The 26166-nt window shown below is 42.2% G+C and overlaps 1 protein-coding gene across 2 annotated transcripts in view; it reads left to right on the forward strand.

The window, feature by feature from the left end:
* Window positions 1-2070: 2070 nt before the first annotated feature.
* The window catches only part of UBR1 (ubiquitin protein ligase E3 component n-recognin 1), a 63089-nt gene continuing 38993 nt past the window's right edge, over window positions 2071-26166 (forward strand). The window contains exons 1-12 of one of the 2 annotated variants that reach the window (XM_035112504.3): window positions 2071-2462; window positions 11855-12111; window positions 13363-13441; window positions 17855-17965; window positions 18278-18408; window positions 19700-19841; window positions 21563-21625; window positions 21923-22046; window positions 22711-22818; window positions 23183-23271; window positions 24732-24830; window positions 25667-25824. In XM_035112504.3, the coding sequence (XP_034968395.3) occupies window positions 2379-2462; window positions 11855-12111; window positions 13363-13441; window positions 17855-17965; window positions 18278-18408; window positions 19700-19841; window positions 21563-21625; window positions 21923-22046; window positions 22711-22818; window positions 23183-23271; window positions 24732-24830; window positions 25667-25824 (1445 nt within the window). In that variant the 5' untranslated portion in view covers window positions 2071-2378. The remainder of the gene's footprint in view (window positions 2463-11854; window positions 12112-13362; window positions 13442-17854; window positions 17966-18277; window positions 18409-19699; window positions 19842-21562; window positions 21626-21922; window positions 22047-22710; window positions 22819-23182; window positions 23272-24731; window positions 24831-25666; window positions 25825-26166) is intronic. The other variant, XM_035112513.3, reaches the window with a different exon arrangement.

The raw sequence follows: 26166 nt of genomic DNA on the forward strand, positions 1-26166 counted from the left end.
CGAGATGAGCGCCACAACCCCAGAGTCATTCGCGACTGGATTTAACTGTCAGAAGTCCCTTTACCTTACTTGATTTAGGGTTAAAGGTAAAGGGACCGCTGACCGTTAGGTCCAGTCGCGGTCCCATTAGGCCAAGGGAGCCGGCGTACAGCTTCCAGGTCATGTGGCCAGCATGACTAAATCGTTTCTGGCGAACCAGAGCAGCGCACGGAAACGGTGTTTACCTTCCCACTGGAGCAGTACCTATTTATCTACTTGCACTTTGACGTTTCAAATTGCTAGGTTGGCAGGAGCAGGGACTGAGCAACAGGAGCTCACCCCATCATGGGGATTCGAACCACCAACCTTCTGATCCGCAAGCCCTAGGCTTTGTGGGCAGCTGCTCAGTCCATGAGCAGTAGCATACCCCTGAAAAACAAGGGGGGGGGGACATTTTCTGTTGTAGAAACAGTTTTCTCACTTTTTTATAAATACTATTATTATCTTGCCTATACTGCTTTGATGGCTTCAGGCTGTGAATAAGTTTAAATTAAAGGAATTGCAGTAAATGCTGCAAGAGGAGAAGGCTGTGGTGCCCAAGTGGCTGGAATCTGGAAAGCTTCTTGAAGGGTGCCTGGTATTTTAATAGCAGACCTCATCACAAATTTGTTTTGAAACTCCTGTGAGCTTCAAGACCAGGGAAGTGGGTGAAATTCTCATTGTCACTTTCGATTGTAGCTGGTAACTTCAATTTGAGTTGGTTGATAGACCAGCCACAAAACTCTTGACAGCACAAGCTGGTCTATCGCAAGTCCATCATAATTAAGATTTATTTAGCAGAAAGTCCCATTAAGCTCAATAAAGCCTACTTCCCTACTAAATGGATATAGGATTGCAGCCTCCAAGTTGAAGGCTACAGAGGGGCGCCATTGAAGTTCCCAGCCTGTGAGTGTGCAGGTACGCAAATGTGCATAATAATAATAATAATAATAATATATTATTTATACCCCACTCATCTGGCTGGGTTTCCCCAGCCACTCTGGGTGGCTCCCAACAGAATATAAGAACACGATAAAACCTAAAACATTAAAAACTTCCCTAAACAGGTTTGCCTTCAGATGTCTTCTGAAATTCGGTAATTATTTCTTTGACATCTGATGGGAGAGCATTCCACAGGGTGGGCGCCACTATCGAGAAGGCCCTCTGCCTGGTTCCCTGTAACCTCACTTCTAATAATAATATGCATAATAAGATTATATTATTATATGCCTCATCATCATTTCTTATTTATACCCCACCCAACTGGCTGGGTTTCCCCAGCCAATCTGGGCGGCTTCCAACTGAATATTTTTTAAAAAATCCTGCATTAAACATTAAAAACTTCCCTAAACAGGGCTGCCTTCATATGTCTTTTAAAAGCAAGACATGGGGGAGGGGGGGTGCCAAACTGGGTCTTTGCCCCAGGTGAAAAAAAGGCTAGTTTCACTCCTGGGTTGGAGTAGATGGTCTTTGAGGTCATTCCAATGCTGTGAATTCTATGATTCTAAGTTCAGTTGACCTTTTCCCTTCAAACAGGCAACTCTAGGGACATTGGCCCCCTACCAGGGCCGAATTTAGGTTTGATGAGGCCCTAAACTACTGAAGTTCTTTATATGTCCTGCTGTTCTTTGTCAACAACAAATTGTCGCTGTTTTTTGGGTTGAAGATATGCTATATGGTAATTTATGGAACCAATAGGTATCTAAAGCCATTAGCATGCAACAAAATATGTATTTTATTAAAGTAATTGTTGAACTGAAATACAATTGCTGTAATAGGTTTTTTTTCTTTATTTTTTTTGGGGGCCCCATGAGAGTGGGGCCCTAATCTATAGCTTGTTTAGCTTACACGTAAATCCGGCAGTGCCCCCTACACCCCCCACAAAAAAATGAATGGTGCGAGTGCGCCGCGTCTTCAGATTGATTATGGAGAAGGGGCTTTATGTCCCGTCCCCCATCCCCATATTTTGTTCAAGTTGCCTCCAAATATGTGTGTGTCGGACGGAAGCTGAGGCAGGTCGTAGAAAAGCTTCCCGAGATGACTCCCTAATGAAACACAGAGGTAAAAAGCGCCACTTCCTCGCGGTCTGCATCACCCGCCCGCTTGACAAGCCGTGGTGGCACCGGCGCCCTCCTTTCCCGGCAGCGGAGGAGCGTTCTCCTGAGCATGCGTGAGCGATCTCCCGAGCATGCTCAGTGTCGCCCAGGACCGAATTCGCTTCGGTTTCCAGCGCTGGGCGTCGGGTCAAGTTTTTTGGGGCGAACCCCACCCTCCGCCGCTCCTCCCCCCTCCCCCCCGCAGCTGGTTTCCGGTGGGGCCGCGGCGGGACTCGGCGCTTGGAGATTGGCAGGTCTCCTAAGATGGCGGACGCAGGCGACGGAGCCGGAGGGATGGCTGGAGCGGGAGGAGCTGCCCCCCCTGCGAAACCCTCGGAGTTGGCCCGGGTGAGATGCCGCCCCCGCCGCCGCGTGGGCTTCGTTCGCGGTGCTTGGCAGCCCTCCGGGTTGGGCGCTGGGAGCTTCCCCGTCAGCTTGTGCCGTAAGGGAGGGGGGAGTCTGTTCCTCGCGGCGGGTAACAACGCCCCAAGTCGCCCGCATCCATGAGGCTGCCGGCTGCTTCCTTGCATGTCTGGAAGGGGCTCTCGGGGTCTGGCTCCTGATAATCCCCGATTGCCCGCTGCCCTGCAGACGGTTAATCTCTGCCGCTCTGTCAGGTGTTGGAAGTGGACACCTGCACGGTGTGCCACACAGCATGCATGCTCCCGAGGTCTCGTTTAAATGACCGGCAAGAATTAGGACCTTTTCTTTGCGATCCTTATGGTGTCTAAAACAGGCGACTTGCTATGAGCAGCAGCTGTTCTTTTAAATGTAAGCGTTCCCTCCTCTCTCCCGGTCTTGAGAAGATCTTCTCTTGCTCCGCGAACGGGCAGGGCACTACCAGTTAAAACGAGGATTTTAATCTAGGGCAGTGGTTGCGATCAAGCAGAAGATTTTGTTATTGTAAAGTTGGAGAGAGGAAAGAAAGAGGGCTGAGTCCAAAGATCTTACCTTCTTCCTCCTAATTCTGGTTGGGCTTAGTGGATTGTTTTGTTTTTTTCTTTTTAGGCCACAATAACACCAAGAAAAGATTAAGCCACATCAAACTCACTGGGTCTGATATGACATGGTTCTTTTAACTATGTTTATGATAGTGTGTGTTTATTTACAAATGGCTCCTGTGCGGTGACCAGCAATGCTATTCCCCTCTTCCACCAGCAGTTCTCTGTTTAACGTTTTAGTAAAGCACCTAACCTTTTCCAAACATATTAATTTAATCTCATAAACACTTTCAATGTGTAATAAACAAATGCAGTGCTCAGACTATTCTCTTTTTTTAGTTAGTTTTGGTTTTATTCTGTCTACTGTCATTCTAAAAGTGCATCAGTTTAATGTTGATACTGATGCTATTGACACGTAAACAGGCAAAATACATAGACAATCCAAGGACTTGCAGCTTAACAGAAATAACAGTTCAAGGAAGTACTGTAGTGGGTTTCCAGGAAGTGCATATGCTGTTCTGAGTAAAAGGAACAGCATAGTCAGAATTTATATGTCGTGTTCCTAGGCAAGAAATTCTTGGAAACAGTGAGAAACAAATTTGACAGCACTTTTCATTAAATGATTTCTTCATTGAAAAGAGTTAATGTGTAAATGCCAGAAATGGAAAAAGAAAGTGGACTGGTAATAACCAAATGTGCAAAATGATAGGCAGACCTAAATGTGCAGAAAGAGAAGTGAAATGATAGCATGAGGAAACTGGAAAGTGTAAAATGGGAGGACTGGAAGCCTGAAGTGATAAGGAATAGAGAAATGAGCAGAAGGTACCTAAAATGGATCATTATTATTTGAGTTAGTGCATATACTACTTGTTTAGCATTGAATTTTCATATTCAAAATTGGTTTCAGTTTCTATTTAAACAAAACAAACTGCATTCCAGTTCCAGCCATTTCTTTCTCTTTTTTGAGCTGTCTGAACTTCCAGAGCAACTAAACTTAGTAAATACCATGTGAGAATGTTTTCATTTTTTTATCAACAGGAAAGGTGGCAGTATCATAACCCAATGGGTTGCAGGCAGCGAGGGACATGTGTTGTCCAACTTACCATGTCAAATAAGAAGGGCACACTCACATATATTCTGTTTATTTCTTTAAAGTGCATGTGAGCGGGGATGATTGAACACTGATCCATGTATTTTTGAAGGGCACTGTACCTGTTTATCAATGGACTATCATATGTATCAGATAATGGGAAAGGAAAACATCAATAGAAAGGCACTCAAAGTGGTCTGGGGTGATATTAATTATTTGAATCCATTCCAGTCTGGGTTGAGGCATGTGTTTAGAATGGAAACAGCTTTGGCTGCCTTGGCAGATGTCTTATGCTGGAGAATGGATATGGGAAGTGCAAGCTTATTGGTTCTCTTGGACTTCTCAGTGGCCTTCAGTACCACTGACTGTGGTATCCTTTTTGACCACCTTGTTGGGTTGAGCTTGGGAAGCTCTGAGTTAGAGTAGCTCTACTCCTTCTGGAAGACTCATCCTGCCAGGTGATGCTGGAGACTTCTATACCTATGGCTCAGAAGATGCCTCAAAGTTTTCTCTTGTACCCTGTGTTATTTACATACATACAAAATTTTATTTGTATGCCACATTTCCATAGTTCAAACCATGCTCAAGGCATGAGATTGCTAAGAGAATACTGGTTGGGTTGCAGTGTCATCAGTACACAGAAGGCATGCATGTCTAATCCATGCTTCCCTCTATCCCAGGCATCCCCAAACTTCAGCCCTCCAGATGTTTTGGACTACAATTCCCATCTTCCCCGACCACTGGTCCTGCTAGCTAGGGATCATGGGAGTTGTAGGCCAAAACATCTGGAGGGCCAAAGTTTGGGGATGCCTGCTCTATCCTGATGAGGCTGTGGACTTATTGAACTGGTATTTGAAGAAAGTTTTAGGGTGCATGAGAAGAACGAGCTGAAGCTTAATTCAGACAAGATGTGGGCTGCTCTGGATAAGGAAATGGATTTATCCAGATGGGGTATGCAACCAGCTCTGAACCATCCCTGAAGGACAAAATTCACAACTTGGGACTTACTTATTATTTAAATAATTCGAAATAATTATAATTCACAACAGCTGCCTATAAATAAACATTCCCTAGGGGACTTACAACAAAGTATCAAAAACAGAATATACAATAATAATTAAAACCCAATAATGTATAATTATTGTTCCCTTTAGAGATGGCGTAAAGCAGTTTACAGTCCAGATTTATTGGTTTTCCATAGTGGAACAGTAAACAGAAACAAAACAAAACTTGGAACAGTTTGCCAATATGTCAGTTACAGTTGTTAAAATTAAGGTACATTGTGAGGATTTTTTTTATTAATATTTTTTATTAAAGATTTATTGAATTACAAAGGTGTGTGCAGTGTCACTCATATTTTAACATGTATCATTTTTGCAAATCAGTTTCATTTGTTAAGACACTAAGAAGAAAAAGGGAAAAAGAGGTAGATAGGGGGTGGGAGGGTGGATGGGGGTGAGAGTAGGTGACAATGTTTCTGTTTTGCTTAATATATGTAGGGCTTGATGTCAGCTTTGCTTGTGTTGGTACTCCTTTATTCGCTTGTGTTCTTTTGATGGTGAGAGAGATTTGGGTTGGCCAAGAGTGTAGTTGTTCATTTGTGATTGGCTATGATGGTCTTTGTTTTCATGTGTGAGTGGGGTGGGTGAGTATTTTTGAGTCAGGTTAACCATACTGATTTGTATGCTGGCGGCAAATTTTTGTCATTATCTTGTTGGGCTGCGTGTGTGATAAAGGGGAACCATACCAGGGTTAAGGCATCCTCTTCTATTTGTCCCCGTGCCAGTTTCAGCTTGTTAGTTAGTTTTTCTAGTAAGGCTGTTTCCCATACTACTTGGTACCATTGGTCCATGCCTACTCCTGACAAGTCTCTCCAATGCCTGGTTATGACATTCCTGGTTGCTGAAAGTAGGTGGGTTATGAGGTCTTTGTGTGGGCATTATTATCTTGAAAGATGTTTAATAGGGCCAATTCTGGAGTAATTTCTATTACTTGTCCGGTTATTTTACATATTTCTCGTATGGTTGTTGCCCAGAATAATTGGATTTTGGGGCATTCCCACCACATGTGAAGGTATGTACCCACGGAAGTGCATCCTCTCCAGCATTTTGGTGAGGTTCCTGGGAGTATTAGTGCTAGCTTTCTTGGTGTTAGGTACCACCTGTAGGTGAGTTTTAGGGTGAGTTCCCCCCCCCATTGATATAGATTTAAAGGGGGGGTTTTAGACCACATTCTGTTCCATTGGGTAGGGTTGATTTCATATCCTATGTCATCCTTCCATTGTATTTTTATTGCGTCTAGGGCAGGGGTCCCCAGACTTACCGAGCGGCGGGCCGGTGCCCGCCGCGCCGACCGCGCGGTGGGCCGGACTGCAGGGGAGTGCGCGCGCAGCGGGCCGGAGGGCGGGGGAGTGCGCGCCCGTGCGCATGCGCACACGCACACGGGCGGAAAAAAATCGGCGAAAATCGCTTGTGCGCATGCGTATGGGCCTCCCCCGACCCGGAAGTGCACCAGAAATGACCTCTTCCGGGTCGGGAGAGGCCCGTACGCATGCGCACAAAGGATTTTCGGCGATTTTTTGCCGATTTTTCAGATCGCCGCTGCGCCGCGCGCCGTGAGAGCAGGCGGCGGCAGCGGGCGGCGGGGGTCGTCGCGGGCCGTAGTTTGGGGACCCCTGGTCTAGGGAGTTGGTGAGATTTTGTAGTAGTATTTTGTATATTGCAGATACCATTCCTTTGCCGGGTCCTTGTGTCATTAGGAGGAGGTTTTTGAAAGCCATCAGGGGTCTAGTTGTTGCTGATTTTACTGTTGGGTTATTTAGAAAGGCTTGTGCTAACCAGGACATTGGGATGTCTTCTAGTTTGTCCTGTATTTCTTGTGTTGACCAAGGTTTGTTGTTTTTATAGAAGTCTATTAGGTGGTGTAAACCTTTGGTTTGCCAGGTTTTTATCTGGATGTTTTGTGTTGCATGATGGAATAATGGGTGGTGTGCCAGGGGGATTAGTGGGGATGGGGTTGGGGAAAGTTTGCTTATTTCTGCTTTCCATGCTTTGAACATGGTTTGTGTGTGTCTGTTGAGTGTTGTGGGAATCTTCCTTAGTTTGTTCGGGAGGAATGGGTATGCTGTGGTGCAGATATTGTCAATTGAGTCCCTCTCTAGGTGTACCCATTGTTTTGTCTCGTCTTCTAATATATATGGGATTATATGACGTATTTGGTTGGCGTTGTAATATGTTTCCATGTTGGGGATTCCCCATCCTATTGCGAGGATATTTTAAGATTAGATTAAGCCTCTCCATAACAATACACGTGCCGCAGGCGGTTGTAGGAGCAGTGCTGCTTTGTTAATGTGATCTGTAAACAATGGATCACGTACTGAAGAACTTATCCTTCTTACATTGTCCATTTATCACTCTGCCATGATGAGGCAAGCATTCAGAAAGTGCTATTTTCTACACATGAGTAAACCAGGAATGCAGGGTGGATAAAAATCAATGATATATATATGGGATTATATGACGTATTTGGTTGGCGTTGTAATATGTTTCCATGTTGGGGATTCCCCATCCTATTGCGAGGATATTTTAAGATTAGATTAAGCCTCTCCATAACAATACACGTGCCGCAGGCGGTTGTAGGAGCAGTGCTGCTTTGTTAATGTGATCTGTAAACAATGGATCACGTACTGAAGAACTTATCCTTCTTACATTGTCCATTTATCACTCTGCCATGATGAGGCAAGCATTCAGAAAGTGCTATTTTCTACACATGAGTAAACCAGGATGTAAAGTGAGACTTCTCCATGTTTTCCAACTGAAAGCTTTTCCATTCTGACAGCAGCTATCGGAAAGGAAACCAAAGCCCAAGACGCAATCTCAGAATTGATATCGCCCTCCGATACCAGTTTATGATAAATTATAATAGAAATTTCAGAAAAGACATTTTGCCAAAATTATTGTACTGGGGCGCAGTCCTACCACATCAGGATCTGGGATCCCAAAGCATCACACACCCTTCAACATTTTGGCAATTGTCTATGGGTGATTTGAATAACTTTGGGTGGGGTCCAATGCCAATTAAGTATAGTTTTCATGTGAGAGGACCTTTGTCCTAAAAGATGGCCAACCTCCTCTAACTTTAATTAACTAATTAATCAATCCCATATGAAGAACAATTTTGTAATACGCAGTGGCAAGAGAGATGTTGGAACCACTAATGTCCCGTACAGAGCATCCTAACCATGTCTACTTAATTAAATGGGATTTACTCCCAGGTGAGTAGGTTTAGGATTGCAACCTTACTAATAATCTTGCAACATGGGTCTGAAGATGACAGCAGATTGTGCAATTTATAGCAGCTTTATTTTTGATGTGCACAATACTAGGAATCTAGTGTTGGATATAATCACAAGTTAAACATGAAATTAAAATGAAATATCTCAATAAAATGTTGCCTGTATTGATAGGATATTGAAATAAGAAGTACTAATGCCTTAAATTGCTTTAGTTTTTCAAAGAAAGGCTAGTATGGGGACAGTGATAAGAGATCAGTTCAAACTTTATTATCTGTAGCATCCTATTTGGTAAGGAGGATTTTCAATGCATCTGCAAATATGTAGCAGAATGTGTAGTACAATGAGAAGGGCAGATAGCTTACAATATGGCATAACAGATTAAGAAGGGTCATGTAGACTTGCACAATATTTAAATAACGTGTTAGCCCATTCATTGACTTTGTTTTGCATGTCCTCATGGGATTTAGCAGGTTAATATTGATTCTGCTGAAGGCACATTTGAGAGTATAGTTATTTTTAAAAGACAGAAGTTAATAAGCAAGATAGTTATTGTCTTTACTGATGCAAATCTTGAGTAAAATTGAAGGGGTTCAGAGAAACTACGTGAAATTAGACATTTTCAATATTTCTACTTTGCATTTCCACATAATTCAATATCAGAAGCTTTTGTAAGAAGCAGAGAACATGTATCTAAATGAAGAGGAGAGGACTTTGCCCTGTCTTTGCTAGTGAGCTTTTCAATGAGCTTTTAAAATGAAAAATATTACAAGGTGAAACTTGTGTAATTTATTTTCCTGCTGATTTTAGAATTGAGTCCTCTTCCCTTTTTCAAGTACTGGTTGTACTGTGCAGTGTGCCAGATAATTCCGTGAAGATGGCAGGGTGTTAATCAGAGATGGCTTTATGAACTAGGATTGATTATAGGCTATTATTTAGCTATTAGGAAAAGGTGCTGCCTTTTCATGTTGGCCTTTGATGTACCACACATGACTAATATGCCTGCAGGTGGCCTAGCAACCTTTGTTGACTAATTTTCAAGACTATTTTAAAACCTAAAAAACCAAGGGCAGACTATTGAACAGAATGTGTTTGTCCAATGATGAGCCTTTCGTTTGAAATCTGATGTGGAGGCCTTGCTCCCAAGTGTTCACTCCAGTATGTTAGCCTGGAATCATTATAAGATGTAAGTAAGGTTGAATGGTGCAGTGGTTACAGCATTGGACTTGGACTAGGAAGAGCCTGGTTTAAATCTTTGCTCAGCCACAAAGCCAACTGGGTAACTTTGGGTTGGTCGGTCTCCCTCTCAGCCCAACCTTACAAGGTGGGTAAAAGGGGAATAGAACCACCATGTGTACAGCATAAAAATTATCAGCAAGCAGTACTTAAAATTGGAATTTGTTGGCTGTTTTAAATGATGTAATTATTATTGTTTTAATGCTGTAACATAGTACTGTACTTCAGATGTTACAGCTTTCCAATTCTGTTAACCTCTTTATGAAAGAAAAGTTGTATAAAATATATAAAAACAAATACAAACACTGTGGATTTCCACATGTGATCTCCGGGCTTGATGAAAGTTCTTTGGAACAGGAAACATACAGCACCTCTCCCTTGGTAGCAGGTCATGAGAACGTAAGTGTTCTCCTGGATCACATCAGGGGTTTATTTACTCTAGCCCAGTGTTTCTCAACCTTTTTTGGGCCAAGGCACACTTGTTCCATGAAAAAAAATCACGAGGCACACCACCATTAAAAAAGTTAAAAAATTTAACTCTGTGCCGCCCTATATTGACTATATAATTATGACTGTAAGAAACACTTGCCAATTGCTGTGTTGGTTGCAATCTCCTGTAATAAGGCTTCACAAGCTGCTGATTTCTCTGCCAGCACAATCCTTTGCTAAGCAAGTTTCAGGTTGAGCTCATCCAGCCAGCTTCTTTAAGTTTGTCTAAATTTTAGTTTAGTTTGTCTAAATTTTGCCGCGACGTGTGGCGACGAGAAGGGCGATTTGCATTGTCACGTGCCTGGCGGCCGCCAATGAATAGCACTGACCCGCCGGAAAGGAAGCCGGCCGGGTCATGACGCGAGGCGAGCGCCCGCGTCGTGACGCGGCCGGCTTCCTTTCCGGCGGGTTAGCGGAGATTATTGGCGGCCGCCAGGCACGTGACAATGCAAATCACCCTTCTCGTCGCCGCACGTCGCGGCACACCAGCCAGCGTCTCGCGGCACACTAGTGTGCCGCGGAACAGCGGTTGAGAAACGCTGCTCTAGCCTACTCTCAGATGCCTCAGATATACTTAAACAACCAAGCATGAACAAAATATTATTTCCTTATTGTTTGCCTTCAGCACTTGGTATTCAGAGTGGCTGAGTGGGGAATTGAACCCTTGTCTCCCCTGACCCAGTCTGGCATTCTATACAATCCTTGCTATGGTGATGTATATATATAAACCATTACATTATCTGTTATTCTGCTCTTTTAACAACTGATATATTGGGATCAGCCGTGTTCTTGTGACTGTGTTGTAGCCAGCTCTGGCACCTTATGGTGAAGAGTGGGTGAGAATTGCATCATCATCATTATGGTCATCATCATGATCAGAAACTATTCCGTGGTGCCTTTGGGGAAAATGTTGGTTGAATGGCATATGGGAGTATGTTTGTAAATCATGTATACATGCTGGTACCTAATTTTATGACTTTTTGTAGCTAGAGTGATGCTCCACCTGGCTTAAGCTAACATTGCTGCAATGGTAGAGCATGAGATTCTTAATCTCAGGGTCGTGGGTTAGAGCCCCACATTGGGGAAAAGATCCCTGCATTGCAGGGGGTTGGACTAGATGACCCGCATGGTCTCTTCCAACTCTGCAATTCTATGATTTACAAGTGGAGCATTTTCCCACTTGTTATATTGCATGCCAGTTGTAATCCTGTTATGAACAGTTATAGCCCGCTATTAGGCAAGTGTGGTTATGCTGATGAAGATGATTGTAATGGGAGAAATGCTTCTAGAGTATTATATCATGTGAGTCATCCCAGCTCTGCTCTAGTAGCTTCTCCTGGTGCTTCATAGCCATAAAGATCTGACGGTAGGGGAAGAAAAAGAAGAGCTGAGGACAGCTAACTCATGCCTGTAGCTCCTGAAAGGTTTTGGAAATGGCTAGTGGAAAACACAGCTTCAGAGCTTTTGTCCAGGACGGAAAGATGGAAACCTATATTGCCTATTCTTAAGCATCTTCATTGATTACCGACCTCTTTCCAAGTACAATTCAAAGCAGTTATTTTCCCTCTTTAAAGTCCTGTACAGCGTAGCTTGAGATCATGATACATAAAAGAATGCCTGTTCATGTGCTCCGATAATCTAGCCCCCCACCCCCACCCCGCCATGTCTAAGTATACTTTTGTGTTTTTTGCAGTGGTGGGACGAGAAGCTTGACTTTCATACTGCCTTTCTTCAGCATCTGGCAAAAGTTGTTCCCGACATTTATTTTGATGAAATGGACCCCTTGCCAGAGAAAGAGGAAGAAATAGCTCAGATGACCATTCTTTACCCTCTGGAGTGGTATCTGTTTGGTGAAGATCCAGATATCTGTCTAGAGAAGCTACGGCAGAGTGGCACTCCTCAGCTCTGTGGAAAGGTGTTCAAAGGTGGAGAGACAACATATTCATGCAGGTGAGTAGTTACACTCTTGCTCTTCAATATTTCCTACTGTGACACAGCAACATGTAGATTGCAAAATAGATTTGGTGCATCACCTATTTCTAATATGTTTGCACTTTCTGAGGATACTAGTACCGGTATAAGGTAATAGTCATATAAGGGCAAGCGATAACAGGGATAGGGGAAGAGGGGAGTCTTGCAACTTAAAATAAAAGGGAAAACAATGGTAAAAGACCATTTAAAAGACATGGGCACAACAGCTGGCCCTGGGACATGGGGAGTTGAGAAAACCCCTGCTACTTACCTCTAGTCCCCCAGCTCCCAATATTGCTTCTGTGTGAAGTGTAGAGCTGCAGCAGTTTGTTGCTGTTGTAATGCATTTGTAGGTGGGGTTGCCCTTGAAGACAACCTGGAAACTTCAGTTAGCGCAGAATGTGGCTGCCAGACTTTTGACTAGTGTAACTAGTCTGAATCACATACTTATTTTGCAAAAACTGCATTGATTACCTACTTGCTTCTAAGCCCTATTCAGGATACTGGTATTTAACCTTAAGGCTGGAGGTTCAAATACCTGAAGGACTGCCTCCCTTTATATCAACCTACTGGAGTTTTAAGATCTCCAGTTAAGGCTTTTCTCTGTGTACTCTTGCTAGGGGAAGTACATTATATAACAAAAAGGGAGAGAGCCCACTCTGTGCTGCTCTGAGTTTGAAGTACTCTCCCTATAGAGGCATGGCTAGCACTGACTACACAATTAGTAGGCACTAGGTCAAACCTTTATGCATTTTAAGTTGCAGTTTATGTAGTTCATGTTGGTTAGTCTGCTATGTTGTTTTAACTGCTTCTAAATAGTTTGTATACCACCTGGTATCTGTGAGAACGAAGGGTCTAAATATCTTTTAAAATAATAAATATTTTTTATAATAACTGTTGACCGCTATTATAACATGGTGACTCAGTTTCGATAGAGAACTGAACTGTAGTTCAGGTGCGTGGAGACAAGTCTTGGTGAGCACATTTCCTCTTCTTCAGGAACAAGAGAGTGAAAGCTTCTGCCTTTACTTCTGAACAAACTGCAGTTTCATGTTATATAGTTGCACCTAATATTGAAGCCAGAATATTAATATTGAATTTGTAATGTTCCTACTTTGACTGAAAATGAATAAAGTGTCTAAACCTTTGCTACCAACGCTGCTGGAATATGGGAGGTTTGTGGTGTTTTGGAGTGGGTGGTTATACAGTGGTTTCTTACTTTTGTTGCAGAGACTGTGCGATTGATCCAACTTGTGTACTCTGCATGGATTGTTTCCAAAACAGCATTCACAAAAACCACCGTTACAAGGTAATAAAATGTATGCTTCACAATAATTTGCTAGAGCATTTTCTTTTCTTTTTAAAACTTGCTTTTATTATTTTATTAAATATATAATAAGCAAGACTAAGAGTATTTCAAGAATTTAACAAAAGGTAAAGAGACAAAAAATATGAAGAAAAATATTTTAAAAAAACTTGTACAAAAGAAGCAGTGTGACAGTATTCCAAGATAAGATGTAAACAGCGAATCAAAAACTCATCTAATCAAAAACAGCACCAGATGAAATCAAACCTAGATGGAATTTCTCATTTGTGTGACTGTGTTGTTAAACAAGCTACAAAAAACCACCAGACAGCTGCGAAGTCCAATGTGTCCACTTCCCCTCTGAGAACCTGGAGTTGGTGGGTCAATTTCTCTGTTGTGGCTATAAGTAAAGCTTTTTATAACCAGTTTGTAATAGAGTACATAGAAGGGTCTTTCCAGCCTTGAGTCACGACTAAAAGGGTAGCTGTTAGCAAATGAGTTATCAGTATCTTGCTATGTAAATTGAAATTATCTCCCACAAACGTGGAAAGTAAGTACAACCTGGATAGACCTATAGATCTTTGGTCTGGTGATGGTGCTGAGTTCAAAAACCACTGAGCCTTTCACATGGCAAATCCACCAACAAAATGGGAAGCACCCTTTTAGTACGTGGCTTAATCGTACTGGGGTTAAAAACAATTTCTGTATTTAATGAATTTTCCCTACCAGAGCTGAAACTGAAATGAAAGGTTTAGAGGACTACATTCTGGACTACTGTGAGGGATCGATTTCTAAGGCTACATCAGCCTCCCCATGCTAATCAACGGTTTTCCAAGGGAGAAAATAGAAAGTCTAGAAGCCAGAGCATAAAATGTTGAAACAAGTCCCTTCCGAGAACCCTTGGATTCCCTGAGATTCAAATCTCTTCAAAGATCTGTCTCTAGTGTGTAATTCCTCATCTTTCGTAAAATGAGAGATATGTTTGATGCTCAACTAATCTCTTTTTGCTCTCGCAACTTGTTGCACAAGGCTAGTTTGTCTACAGTACTTCCTGATATTGAGGAAGAAAAGGCGAGGGAGTCAGTGGAGATGAGAGGAAACCAACTTCCCGCTCCATCTACACCAGACAGTCAGCGTACAACTAGTTTCCCAGGTTTCGCCATAACAGCCATAATCCTGGTTGGCAAGGGAGGGCAGCCAGCCAGGAAGTTGACTCCTGGCTCTCGATGGCAATCCAGCATTTGGCGTCATCAGTGGTTAACTGTGGGATCATCTGGCATAAGTGCAGCACATCAAAATAGGTTTGTAGGTTGGGGAAGCCCCATCCTCCTGCTCTTGACTTGGCAAACGAGAGACATAGCAAGTTTTGCTTAACGGGCCTGCAAGATGAACATGTTGAGAGCTGATTGCCAGCCTTTAATAGTTTTACCTGGAATTAAAACAAGGAGCACTTAGAAAATGAACAGGAGCCCGGGCACAGCAACCGTTTTAACTTTGGCTGCCCTGCCCTGGGTCAAGAGGTTTAAATTCCTCCAGGCTCCAAGGTATTGTTTAATCCAGGCATCCCCAAACTCCGGCCCTCCAGATATTTTGGACTACAATTCCCATCATCCCTGACCACTGGTCCTGTTAGCTAGGGATCATGGGAGTTGTGGGCCAAAACATCTGGAGGACCGCAGTTTCGGGATGCTTGGTTTAATCTGTTTAAGCATCAGCAAAAAATAAATTTAAGAAATAATCCAAATAATCCCTTGTGCTTTCTAATAAGAGATATACATAGTGAAAGAAAGCTATGCAAAGATGACTCGAATTCATATATTTGCTTTCAGGCTCTGAATATGTTTTTATTGTTGTTGTTTAGTTGTGTCTGACTCTTTGTGACCCCATGGACCAGAGCACGCCAGGCACTCCTGTCTTCCACTGCCTCCCGCAGTTTGGTCAGACTCATGTTGGTAGCTTTGAGAACACTGTCCAACCATCTCGTCCTCTGTCATCCCCTTCTCCTTATGCTCTCAATCTTTCCCAACATCAGGGTCTTTTCCAGGGAGTCTTCTCTTCTCATGAGGTAGCCAAAGTATTGGAGCCTCAGCTTCACGATCTGTCCTTCCAGTGAGCACTCAGGGCTGATTTCCTTAAGAATGGATAGGTTTGATCTTCTTGCAGTCTATGGGACTCTCAAGCATCTCCTCCAGCACCATAATTCAAAAGCATCAATTCTTCGGCGATCAGCCTTCTTTATTGTCCAGCTCTCACTTCCATACATCACTACTGGGAAAACCATAGCTTTAACTATACGGACCTTCGTTGGCAATGTGATGTCTCTGCTTTTTAAGATGCTGTCTAGGTTTGTCACTGCTTTTCTCCCAAGAAGCAGGTGTCTTTTAATTTTGTGACTGCTGTCACCATCTGCAGTGATCATGGAACCCAATAAAGTAAAATCTCTCACTGCCTCCATTTCTTCCCCTTCTATTTGCCAGGAGGTGATGGGACCAGTGGCTATGATCTTGGTTTTTTTGATGTTGAGCTTCAGACCATATTTTGCGCTCTCCTCTTTCACCCTCATTAAAAGGGTCTTTAATTCCTCCTCACTTTCTTCCATCAAGGTTGTGTCATCAGCATATCTGAGGTTGTTGATATTTCTTCCGGCAATCTTAATTCCTGCTTGGGATTCATCCAGTCCAGCCTTTCGCATGATATGTTTTTAGTTACTTGTTTATGACTTGGGGAGGACTAGTTTAATTTCTTTCCTAAATTCCAGACTTCTAATAAACTTTGACTAGGTGTCTTAGCATTTGAATTCTTAACATATAGACTGAGATCTAAAGAACTCTGCAACTTTTTCCACTATTGAGAAGGGGTTGGGGGGCTTGTTTTTCTCGAACAGCAGGTTCCATGTCACATACCAAACCATTTTTGTATTTGAAGACTTGCCAAACCAATTTGTGAGATGGCGTGGGGATTTCTTGAAAGAAACAAGTAAATTGATATACCCAAGCCCTTGTACACACCTGCAGTAGCTTTATATATCTCAGCGATCGGTGTGGAGATTGCTCAAACTGCACTGAAGATTTGCCTAGCTGGTGACATCTCAACCTATGTCTACCACTGCCTCTCAATTCACCTCACCTCTGAACAAAAAGAATTTTGAGAGTTTGATGTAACTTTCAACTCCTATCTTTCCAGTTACTGCTTAACAAGTTCAGCCTGTTTTCTCTTCGTCAAAGCGTTTAGTTAGCATGAAAGTGCGGTGTGTCATAAAAGTATACAGACAAACCCAAGAAGCTTTATTGCAATTAAGGAAGGAAATAGAAGGAGTAGCAAAGAAAATGTGTAGAATACAAAGGGGGGGGGGGAGATCCTATGTATTCCTTAAATCTGCATCATCCATGATGTTTAGTAGATGGTAGTTTTTTCATCAAGTTTTTTCATAGACAACCCCCATTTTAATGCTGTAGGATTAGGGAGTGGGTTGATGGGAGCAGGAGAATTGTTCAGTCAGGTATGGTCAAACGGACTTGAATAAAACTCTAACGCAAGAATATGGAATCTGCAGCCTCCACCTCATTTCACACTGGTGGGGAAAGCTAAAATGGAGGGAATGATGGAAGGAGTCATATGGGGCAAAGTTTTGGTGCTTGGAACATGGCATGTCCAACACATAGTCAGAAGAGCACCTGGGAAGATGGGATGTTGAGTTATGATTTTGGCTTCTTTCAAATAAACCATAGTTTAAACTAAGCAGAGTTTCCTCATGTTTCTAAAACACAAGTGAACACTTACAATCTCTTTGTGGCCTTGCCAGAAGATGAGAGAGAGCACCCAAGCCTGAGGCTCGTTATTGCTCACACACATAATGCTAATACATAGCTGAGCATAGTGTTCTAAAAGGGCCATTGGGTGTAAATTTGTATTTTATTTATTTATTTAATATTTATTTGTTTTATACAATTTATGTTTGATGGTGTAAAAAAAACCAACACCCAAAACCTCAAATAGGTTTACAAAAAGGATAAAACAATACAGTCATTAGTAAAAACAGTTATTTAAAACATTCAAATAATAAATAAAATTGGTGATAAGCTAAAGACAGATCAAAATACATGGAAACATTCTACGTATCCAAGGAGACTTGCCTGTTTTTAGCAGGTCTGAAAAGAGTACAATGAAGAGGCCTGCCTTACGGCAGTAGGCAAAAAATTCCAAATTGTGGGAACTGCCGCAGAGATTCATTTCTTACAAATGTGGAACGAGTGTTATGTGGCATCTGTAACAGTGCCAGTTCCACAGAATGAAGTTTTTGAGTGGGAATGTATGGGGGAAGGCGACCTCTCAGGTAAACTGATTCCAAATTGTGTAGGGCTTTTTGTACTAATAGTAACAGATACACCTTGTATCTGATGGCCTTAATTGTTTCAGATGCACACTTCTACTGGAGGAGGTTTTTGTGATTGTGGAGATACAGAAGCATGGAAGACTGGACCGCTGTGTACAAATCATGAGCCCGGAGCAGCAGGAAGCACGGAAGAGGTAACACACCTGCCTGTAATATATTGGAAAACAGATATTGTAAGACCTCACACTTCATGATGTACTTGTTGCTGTTATGGGAGTGCTGTTAAAATGAGAGGCAGTATAAAAATATTTTATAATAAATAAATAACCGCTCACTTACTTTCAGAGTACTGCATTTACTATATATATATATATATATTAAGCTTTTTATTAAATTCCCATTATTCAGATTATTGTAACAACAGTTGGAGGAAGAGTGTTCTTTATATTCAACAGATTAATATTGCACAGCATTTCCTAATTCATATTAGCATTTCCCCCCCGTAGAACATGGAATGCCAGTTGAATGAAGAGCTAATAGCGCAAGCAAGAAAAATGTTCCCTTCAGTGATAAAATATATTGTAGATATGACTGTTTGGGAGGAAGAGAAGGAGCTGCCTCCAGAGCTTATAACTAGGTAAGTGATGTGCTGGAGTTGGTGGCAAGTGTTTTACTTGCCTATTAGTGGTAAAACCTTAGAAAATAAAACAAAGTCATCCAGTTACTTAGTAAAGAAAGCCATAAGGACTTCATAAGTGGGAGGTGAGAAAATTATTGTGTTACCAGATAATTTAAATACCCTGCAATTGTGCATTTGAAAATCAAATAAATTCCTGCCTCCATGTTCTGTTATATTTCTGTTTCTGAGATAATGGATTGTCAACAGGCAGTACTGAAAATTCTCAAATTGTCTACTTATTGCTTCATTCTACCGGGCATTTGAAGGAATATTATTATCATGCTTGTCACTGTTGTGTTGTATTTTGGGGAGTTAAACCTAGAGATGCAATTATCTACCATTTTGCTGCATCAAGAAGGGAGGGAAATAGTGTGATCAAATTTCATCCTCCAAAACAGAGGAAAAGAATCAGACTAGTGAGACGCATGACTGCATTTGAAAACAACAATGATAAGGCACAGGAAGGTAGGAAAGTGACGGTCTGCTGGGATTATCTCTGATTATCTGCTGAATTATCTCTGATATTACCAAGGACCTTCTTGAACCATAATTCAGTCATGTTAACTCTACATGGGGAGGTGAGCTCACATCGTGGATGGAGATTATACGAAGAACTATTAAACAATATAGAAATAAGAGAGAAAGGTAAACAGATAATTAAAGAATATTTTGAGCTCCACCCGCATCATTCAGCCCGGACACTGAGATCCAGTGCTGATGGCCTTCTGGCAGTTCACCTAATTGCGAGAAGTGAGTTTACAGGGAACCAGACAGAGGGCCTTCTCAGTAGTGGCGCCCGGCCTGTGGAATGCCCTCCCATCAGATGTCAAGGAAATAAGCAGCTATCCTATTTTTAAAAGACATCTGAAGGCAGCCCTGTTTAGGGAAGTTTTTAATATTTAATGCTGTATTGTTTTAACACTTGATGGGAGCCGCCCAGAGTGGCTGGGGGAACTCAGCCATATGGGCGGGGTATAAATAAATAAATAAATTATTATTAACCTCAACCAAGGGGTAGATGAGAAAGTGGTCTGGGAGGCAAGTAAGGCATTTCTTACTTCTGGATCAGTAGCTATTCTAATGTAAATAAAAACATTATTTATGTAAATCAGAGCTTGATCAATTCCTCCAATTTGATTGCTTGTCTCTTTCTTTACTTAATGGCTTACATTTGTTTTGTTGCCCAATATGTATGTTGGAGTTTATTTTAGTATTCTCTTGTTAGAATGATATTTTGGTTTCCTCCTAGTAGAGAGAAGCTGGACAAATACTACTGTGTCCTTTTCAATGATGAACATCATTCTTATGACCATGTTATCTATAGCCTACAAAGAACTCTTGGCTGTGAGCTTGGAGAAGCCCAGATATATACTGCTGCTATAGATAAAGAGGTTGGTAGTATGCACTGTTCCTGTTACAAGTGTACCATATTGTAGCCCAGTTGAGAGAGAGCCAATTGTACTTGTGGTCCATAATTTGCTTCCATTACTTAGCAAGGAAAGCCAAAATGCTTCATAAGCGGTAGGTGAGAAAACAATAAGAGGTATCAGCTAATACAGTCAAACCTTGGTTGTCGAACGTAATCCGTTCTTGTAGACCGTTCGACTTCCGAAGCGTTCGACAACCAAGGGGTGGCTTCCGATTGGTTGCAAGAGCTTCTTTCTTTCAAGTGGAAGCTGCATTGGATGTTTGAGTTCCAAGGGACATTTGAAAACCGGAGCATTTACTTCTGGGTTTTCGGCATCCGGGAACCGAAACGTTTGAAAACGGAGCCATTCGAGAACTGAGGTTTGACTGTACCTTGTGGTTGTGGGTTTGCCACATTCCTGCCACCGTGTTGTGTAACAATTCTGTTCTGGAGATAAGGGATTATTTCCATGGAAGGGAAGAGAGAGGAACAGAACGTCACCATTTCCCAACAGTATTGGCATTGCACTGCCTCTTGGTGGAGCATGACAGCCTTTTCCTCTCTCCCAAGCAATATCACTTGGTGTGTGATGTTGCTTGTGGCACTCCATACAGTGGAACCTCGGTTTATGAACACCTCGGGTTACGAACTTTCGGTTTACGAACAATCATAACCCGGAAGTAAGTAACCCAAGGTTTCCAAGGTTTCCAAGGCCTGCTGAGGCCTCCGCTGAGGCATCGGAGCATCCGCGAAAGCGCTCCGATGCCTTCACGGAGCAGCTAGGCCAGGGCCTCCTCCTTACCCCTCCTTACCTCGCTTTTGCCCCAGGGACCCTCCGGCCCCGGATCTCCGGGTGGCCGGGCGATCCCGGCACGGCGGCGCAGCAGCAGCTGGCGGGGGCTCCTTTCTCGGAGGCTCCTTTCTCGGAGGGACTTCTCTCCCTCTGGCCCCTGGGGCTCTGCCTGGTCGGCGGCTGGGTGCCCTCGATTTTGGGCTGTTGCGCTCGCCGGGGGAGGGGCGACCTCTTGGCCGGTCCACCGGGCACCCCCGGCACCCACACGGCGTCAGCGGTGTCGGAGTCAGCAGCTCAGGAGCCGCTCGGGCAGCGCAAACATGCTGGCTGCCCTCAGGAGCTCCGCGGACTGGGCCGAAGGCACGGAAGCGCTCCGATGCCTTCGGCCCAGTCCGCGGAGCTCCTGAGGGCAGCCAGCACGTTCGCACGGCCTGAGTGGCTCCTGAGCCGCTCTCCTGGGTTTAAGACAGGCGTCTTTTTCAACCCTAACTGGAAATGCCAGGAATTGAATCTGGGACCTTGGCAGGGGGTTGGACTGGATGGCCCTTGTGGTCTCTTCCAACTCTATGATTCTATGATTCTATGACCTTCTGCAAATGCTCTGACACTGAGCTACGGCCCTTACCCACCCATGGAAATCGAGCTACACACCACAACATTACAACTGGGTTAGTACAAACAATATTCTGAATGCGCCCACACCATAGGGTGCATCGTGTGGTAGGAAAGACTCCCCTTCCTTACATCAGTCTAGTGAAATCTCCAAAGATAAGGAGTTGAATCCATGCAGTATCATTAGCTGCTTATGAAACAGTTGAACGTTCTTAGTTCAGTCTTGCCTTTGTTTACATATTGTTATAAGATCAAGTTCTGCCATTACCTGACCCAAATATATCACTTCTTCTATTCAGGGCCGCAAGGCTGTTAAGGCAGGATCATATGCTGTTTGCCAGGAAGCAAAAGAAGAGATTAAGGTAACTTCCTGAAATGTGTCAAATATACCCAGTTAATACTGAATAATTGTTCTGTTCCTTCACAGATGCAAAAACTTCAAATCATTCTTGACCTTTTCAGATTTTTCTTATCCTACATCTTTTGTAACATTTAATCAATTGAGCTTCAGACGCTGTGCTCCAACTGTTCCAGCTGTCCTCTCTTTTCCTTGTTTGGAAGTACAAATGGCATGGTAGAGAAGATGACAGGAAAAAAGTAGGCAAGATCAAAGAATTGGTTAATATCCTCTCCTTCTAATGTCTTTTTTTATCTTCTAGAAACATTCAAACAATGTTTCCCAAGGTCCCCTAAATGTTAAGGTTCTTCATGCTGATATTATGGCTCACCAGAAATTTGCTCTGCGTCTTGGTTCCTGGTTAAACAAACTTATGAGCTACTCAAGTAAGCGTCTTAAATTGCTCTGTATCATAATCAAATGCCGAAACGTTGACAAGAGAATTCTTTCTTTAGCAGTATATGTAATGGCAGGACCAGTCTTTCTTAAATGGCCAAAGCTATTATTGATACTAAAAAACATTTTTCATGTGCAAATGTTTTATACTAAGGATTTGCATCTTACAAAATGTCCATATATAAAACTCGCAGATGTGTTTGGGAAATATTCCCATTCACTTGAATTCAAGCCTCAATTTCCTTGTGTTTTTCTGGGGTAGCGGAAGTAATGCTATTCTGGCCTTCTTGTCCCTGGCTGACCCAGAAATAAATATTCAGTTATATGGTGATGGGTTATCAATTCATGTGCTCCTCGTGGCTGCTTTTAATTCAGAATAAAGGTGGCTAGCATGAATACTATGAGTTTGCTTAAACTTATTTTAATATTATATTTTAAAATGGTTGTAACCTGCCCTGGGACCTTACGATGGAGGCAGGGTTGGAAATTGAATAAGTAGTCGTAAGTTATTGGTATTGTTTGTTCAAAGCTGGTCCAGAATAACATCTCAAATATGCAAGGCAATAGCAGTTCTAGAAACATTACTTATTTCAAAAGAAATAATATTGATTGAAAGATAAACATGGCCATCCAAATTATGTTATTCTATCTTAGGTGACTTTCGTCAGATCTTTTGTCAAATATGTCTAAAAGAAGAAATTGATTCAGAGAAACCTTGTCTTATAAGCACATTGATGCTTTGGGATGCAAAACTTTACAAAGGTAAGTTGAATTGGTGTTAATTGAGTTTCTTCACAATTAGCTGTGATGTATTAAACCTTCAGTGTCCGCCACTCAGTTTAAGATGAGTGATACTTTGATATTTGGAAATAGTCTGACAGCTACTTTTTAAATTTTTAAAAAAGATTGATGTCCAGGCTTTCAAACAAATATGGTTTCCCAACTTGGTTATACTTACGTATATTTGGCAATTGTGCATATTTAGAAATGTAAGCTCTTACTGTTATTACTTACTCCGTTATTGACATAAACATTGTATTTTGTAAAGTGGAACAAAATATTCTTATAATTAGATATTCATTTTCTTTTTCTGATTGGAGTAAACATGAGCTGTTGAATTTTTCAGGAGCCAGGAAGATCTTGCATGAACTAATCTTCAGCAGTTTTTTCATGGAAATGGAGTACAAAAAAAGGTTTGCCATGGAATTTGTTAAGGTAATTTATCTCTCCTGTTACTTTTCACCCTTATAGTAGCAAGGTATGTTTTGCAAAGCCTTTAAAAAAATTATTGACTGCAGCTTGCCCAGTGGGGCAGAGCCACAGCAATATCTTCATTGCAGCATCATCACTGCCACTCACTAGGAGGCAGAGGTGAGAGAGGGTGGGGCAAGGTGGTGGACTGACTGTGCTGATACAGCATGCAGCCCCAGCTTTGCTACTACCTTGACCTCTGGCTATGTTGGCTGGGGCTGGCGGGAGTTGGGCATCCTACAACTTTGTACTGTAAACTGCCCTGTGATCTTCAGATGAAGGGCAGTATATAAATTTAATAAATAATAATAATGATACTGTCACAGTGGCCTGGGTGGGCTACTTCAGAGTAACGACTCCACACAGCTCTGCATTTTATCCTTTTATTGGTGCTGTGTATTTACAGTGCTGAAAGCAGTGCTATTTACAGATAGTGGTACATGTTGTTAGTCTTCCGCAGAACCTCCGAATGGCGGTTCGCGCGTTTTCTTCCAGCAAAGTAATCTTGGCATATTGAATCTCCGCCCCCTGCGCTTTTTACGCAATTCCGGAGTAGCTGGGATCGGCCTCTTTCCCACCGTCTCCCTGCTTCCCTGTTCCTTTCCCCGGCGGTGCCTGTGCTCCGCTAAGGTACTCGAGCTCCTGTTTCCACTTCCTGAATCACCACTCGAAGTCTCCCCCTCCCCACTGGGGGAGGAGCTGGTATTCAGGATGGGAGGGGGCTGCCGGAACCTCTTATCCCTCACAGATAATGTTCTTAAACCCTTTGTTTACTTATTATTTATTTTAAGCATTTGTAAGTCACTTTCTGGAACATGTTCAAAACTGGTAATAGAATAATAAACATACAGTAGAGATTAAATTCTTCAGTAAATGAGTTCCTTCAACGTCCTCCCCAAAGAGAAAATTCAGTGAGGTTCAACTAGTGGATGAGGTTAAGCAATCATTAACATCACCCAAAGTTGAATTTGTGGGGGCAGGAGGAGACTTTTACAACAAACTTCATCAAAGTCCTGAGGTAGAAACTGTGTTCATCTAAATGATTGCCATTTAATTACTGTGCTCAAAGCATCTACGGAGAAGATTTTCCCATTTTTTGGCTGATAAGATCACTCTGTTACATTGTGCCAAAGATGACTTGCCTGTGCTGTACATTGAAAGTGTGGGAGTGTCCAACCGCCTACTGCAGTCTTGGAAGACACAAGCAGAACCATGCTGCCCAGTGGTCCAAACAGAGTCCTTCTTTCTCTTAAATTTTTTAAAAGGAAAGAACATTGGTCCGTCACAGTTGGGTTGTCTGGTGAAATAGTGTGTGTTCCTGCTGGAAGGCGGGGATTTCACTTACCATATGCTCTCCTCATGATGCTTCTGGCCTTAAGTTCCTGCCAGGCAATCACCTTTTTTGCATATTCTTCTCTTCTCAGCATTACAAAAAACTACAGAGTGAATACATCAGTGATGATCATGAAAGGCAAATTTCTGTGACAGCACTTTCAGTTCAGATGTTCACCGTTCCTACATTGGTATGTACAGCCAATCATCCGAGTACAGTATATAAAGAACATTTTGTATTGTGTTAATCGCAATGCTTGTAGGTAACTTGGACACTGCAAGAAATTTTCCAAAGAAGAACTTGGTTGAATTCTGCTTAAGATACATTGCTTATTTGTATTCCTATCTGACTTGGTCTGGCATCATACAGTGGAAACAATAAACAATATGTGAGAAGAAGACTTGCAAATAACCTTTATAGTAGTTTATGCATTCATTTTTTAAATAAGCAAGAATATTTAATTTTTGTTTTAGTCACTATAACCAGAGGGGCAACCATACCTCTGTATTCTGCTTTTTTCCTTTTGTCAAGAGCCTACAATCAGCCTTCAGTACAGCATTATTATAGTTTGGATCCCATGAATCGCAAGCTGTGTCCTACTTATGAAACAAGGCCGTGTTGCCCTCTCTCCTGTACTGAAGCCCACCCCAAAAGCCAAATTTTTGGTGGTGTTCTGACAGTGTGTAATTATTTGTATCATAAAATTTATATGCTGCTTGATGGTAGGAAAAACAAACAAACTCAAAGCAGTTTAATTATTTAAGCCTTGCTGGCAAATTTGATTTGCAGAGACAGATGACAGTGATATGATAAAATATGCTCTGTAACCCATCATCTCTGACCAGGCTGGCTGGGACTGGTGAGAGGTAGAGTCCGACTATTCCGGAGGGCCAGTGGTTCCCTGTGCCTACACTGTACTTCTGTAGTACTGCCTTCATAAAGCAGCAATACATCTGAAGGTTTTGACTTTTTTGAATGAAATAGAAAATAAAATGAAAACAACCATTGTTACTGCTTCCCTCACAGGCCCGCCATCTCATTGAAGAGCAAAATGTCATCTCTGTCATAACAGAGACACTGCTTGAAGAGCTCCCCAAATATCTGGATAAAAATGGCAAATTCAACTTCCAGGATTACAGCCAAGAGAAAATGGGTCGAGTGTATGCAGTCATATATGACCTCAAGTAAGTGTTCTTGTTTGTGGAGATGAGTAAGCACTTCATTAGACAATAATATTTGTTTTATCCTACCTAGCTCTTTACATATTGCACAAAAGTGTTTGTGTCTGGGATAAGCATTGCAAAATATGCCACATTAGAACTGAATCATATTGTGGGTATGCAACTACAACCTTAGGCAAATTAATATAAATGACGCATTGCCTGGTCAGACGTAGCCCACAATCCAGTGTCTCAACCGAAATTTAGAATCGTGGTCAGAAATTAGATTAGCCATTTTGTCATTCTAGAACTAATTACTGGCACAATTCACTGGCAGTGGAGAATAATATTTTATGTCATTACCAC

The sequence above is a fragment of the Zootoca vivipara genome, chromosome 1 (assembly GCF_965207765.1).
Source record: "Zootoca vivipara chromosome 1, rZooViv2.hap1.1, whole genome shotgun sequence".
NCBI classification, from domain to species: Eukaryota; Metazoa; Chordata; class Lepidosauria; order Squamata; family Lacertidae; genus Zootoca; species Zootoca vivipara.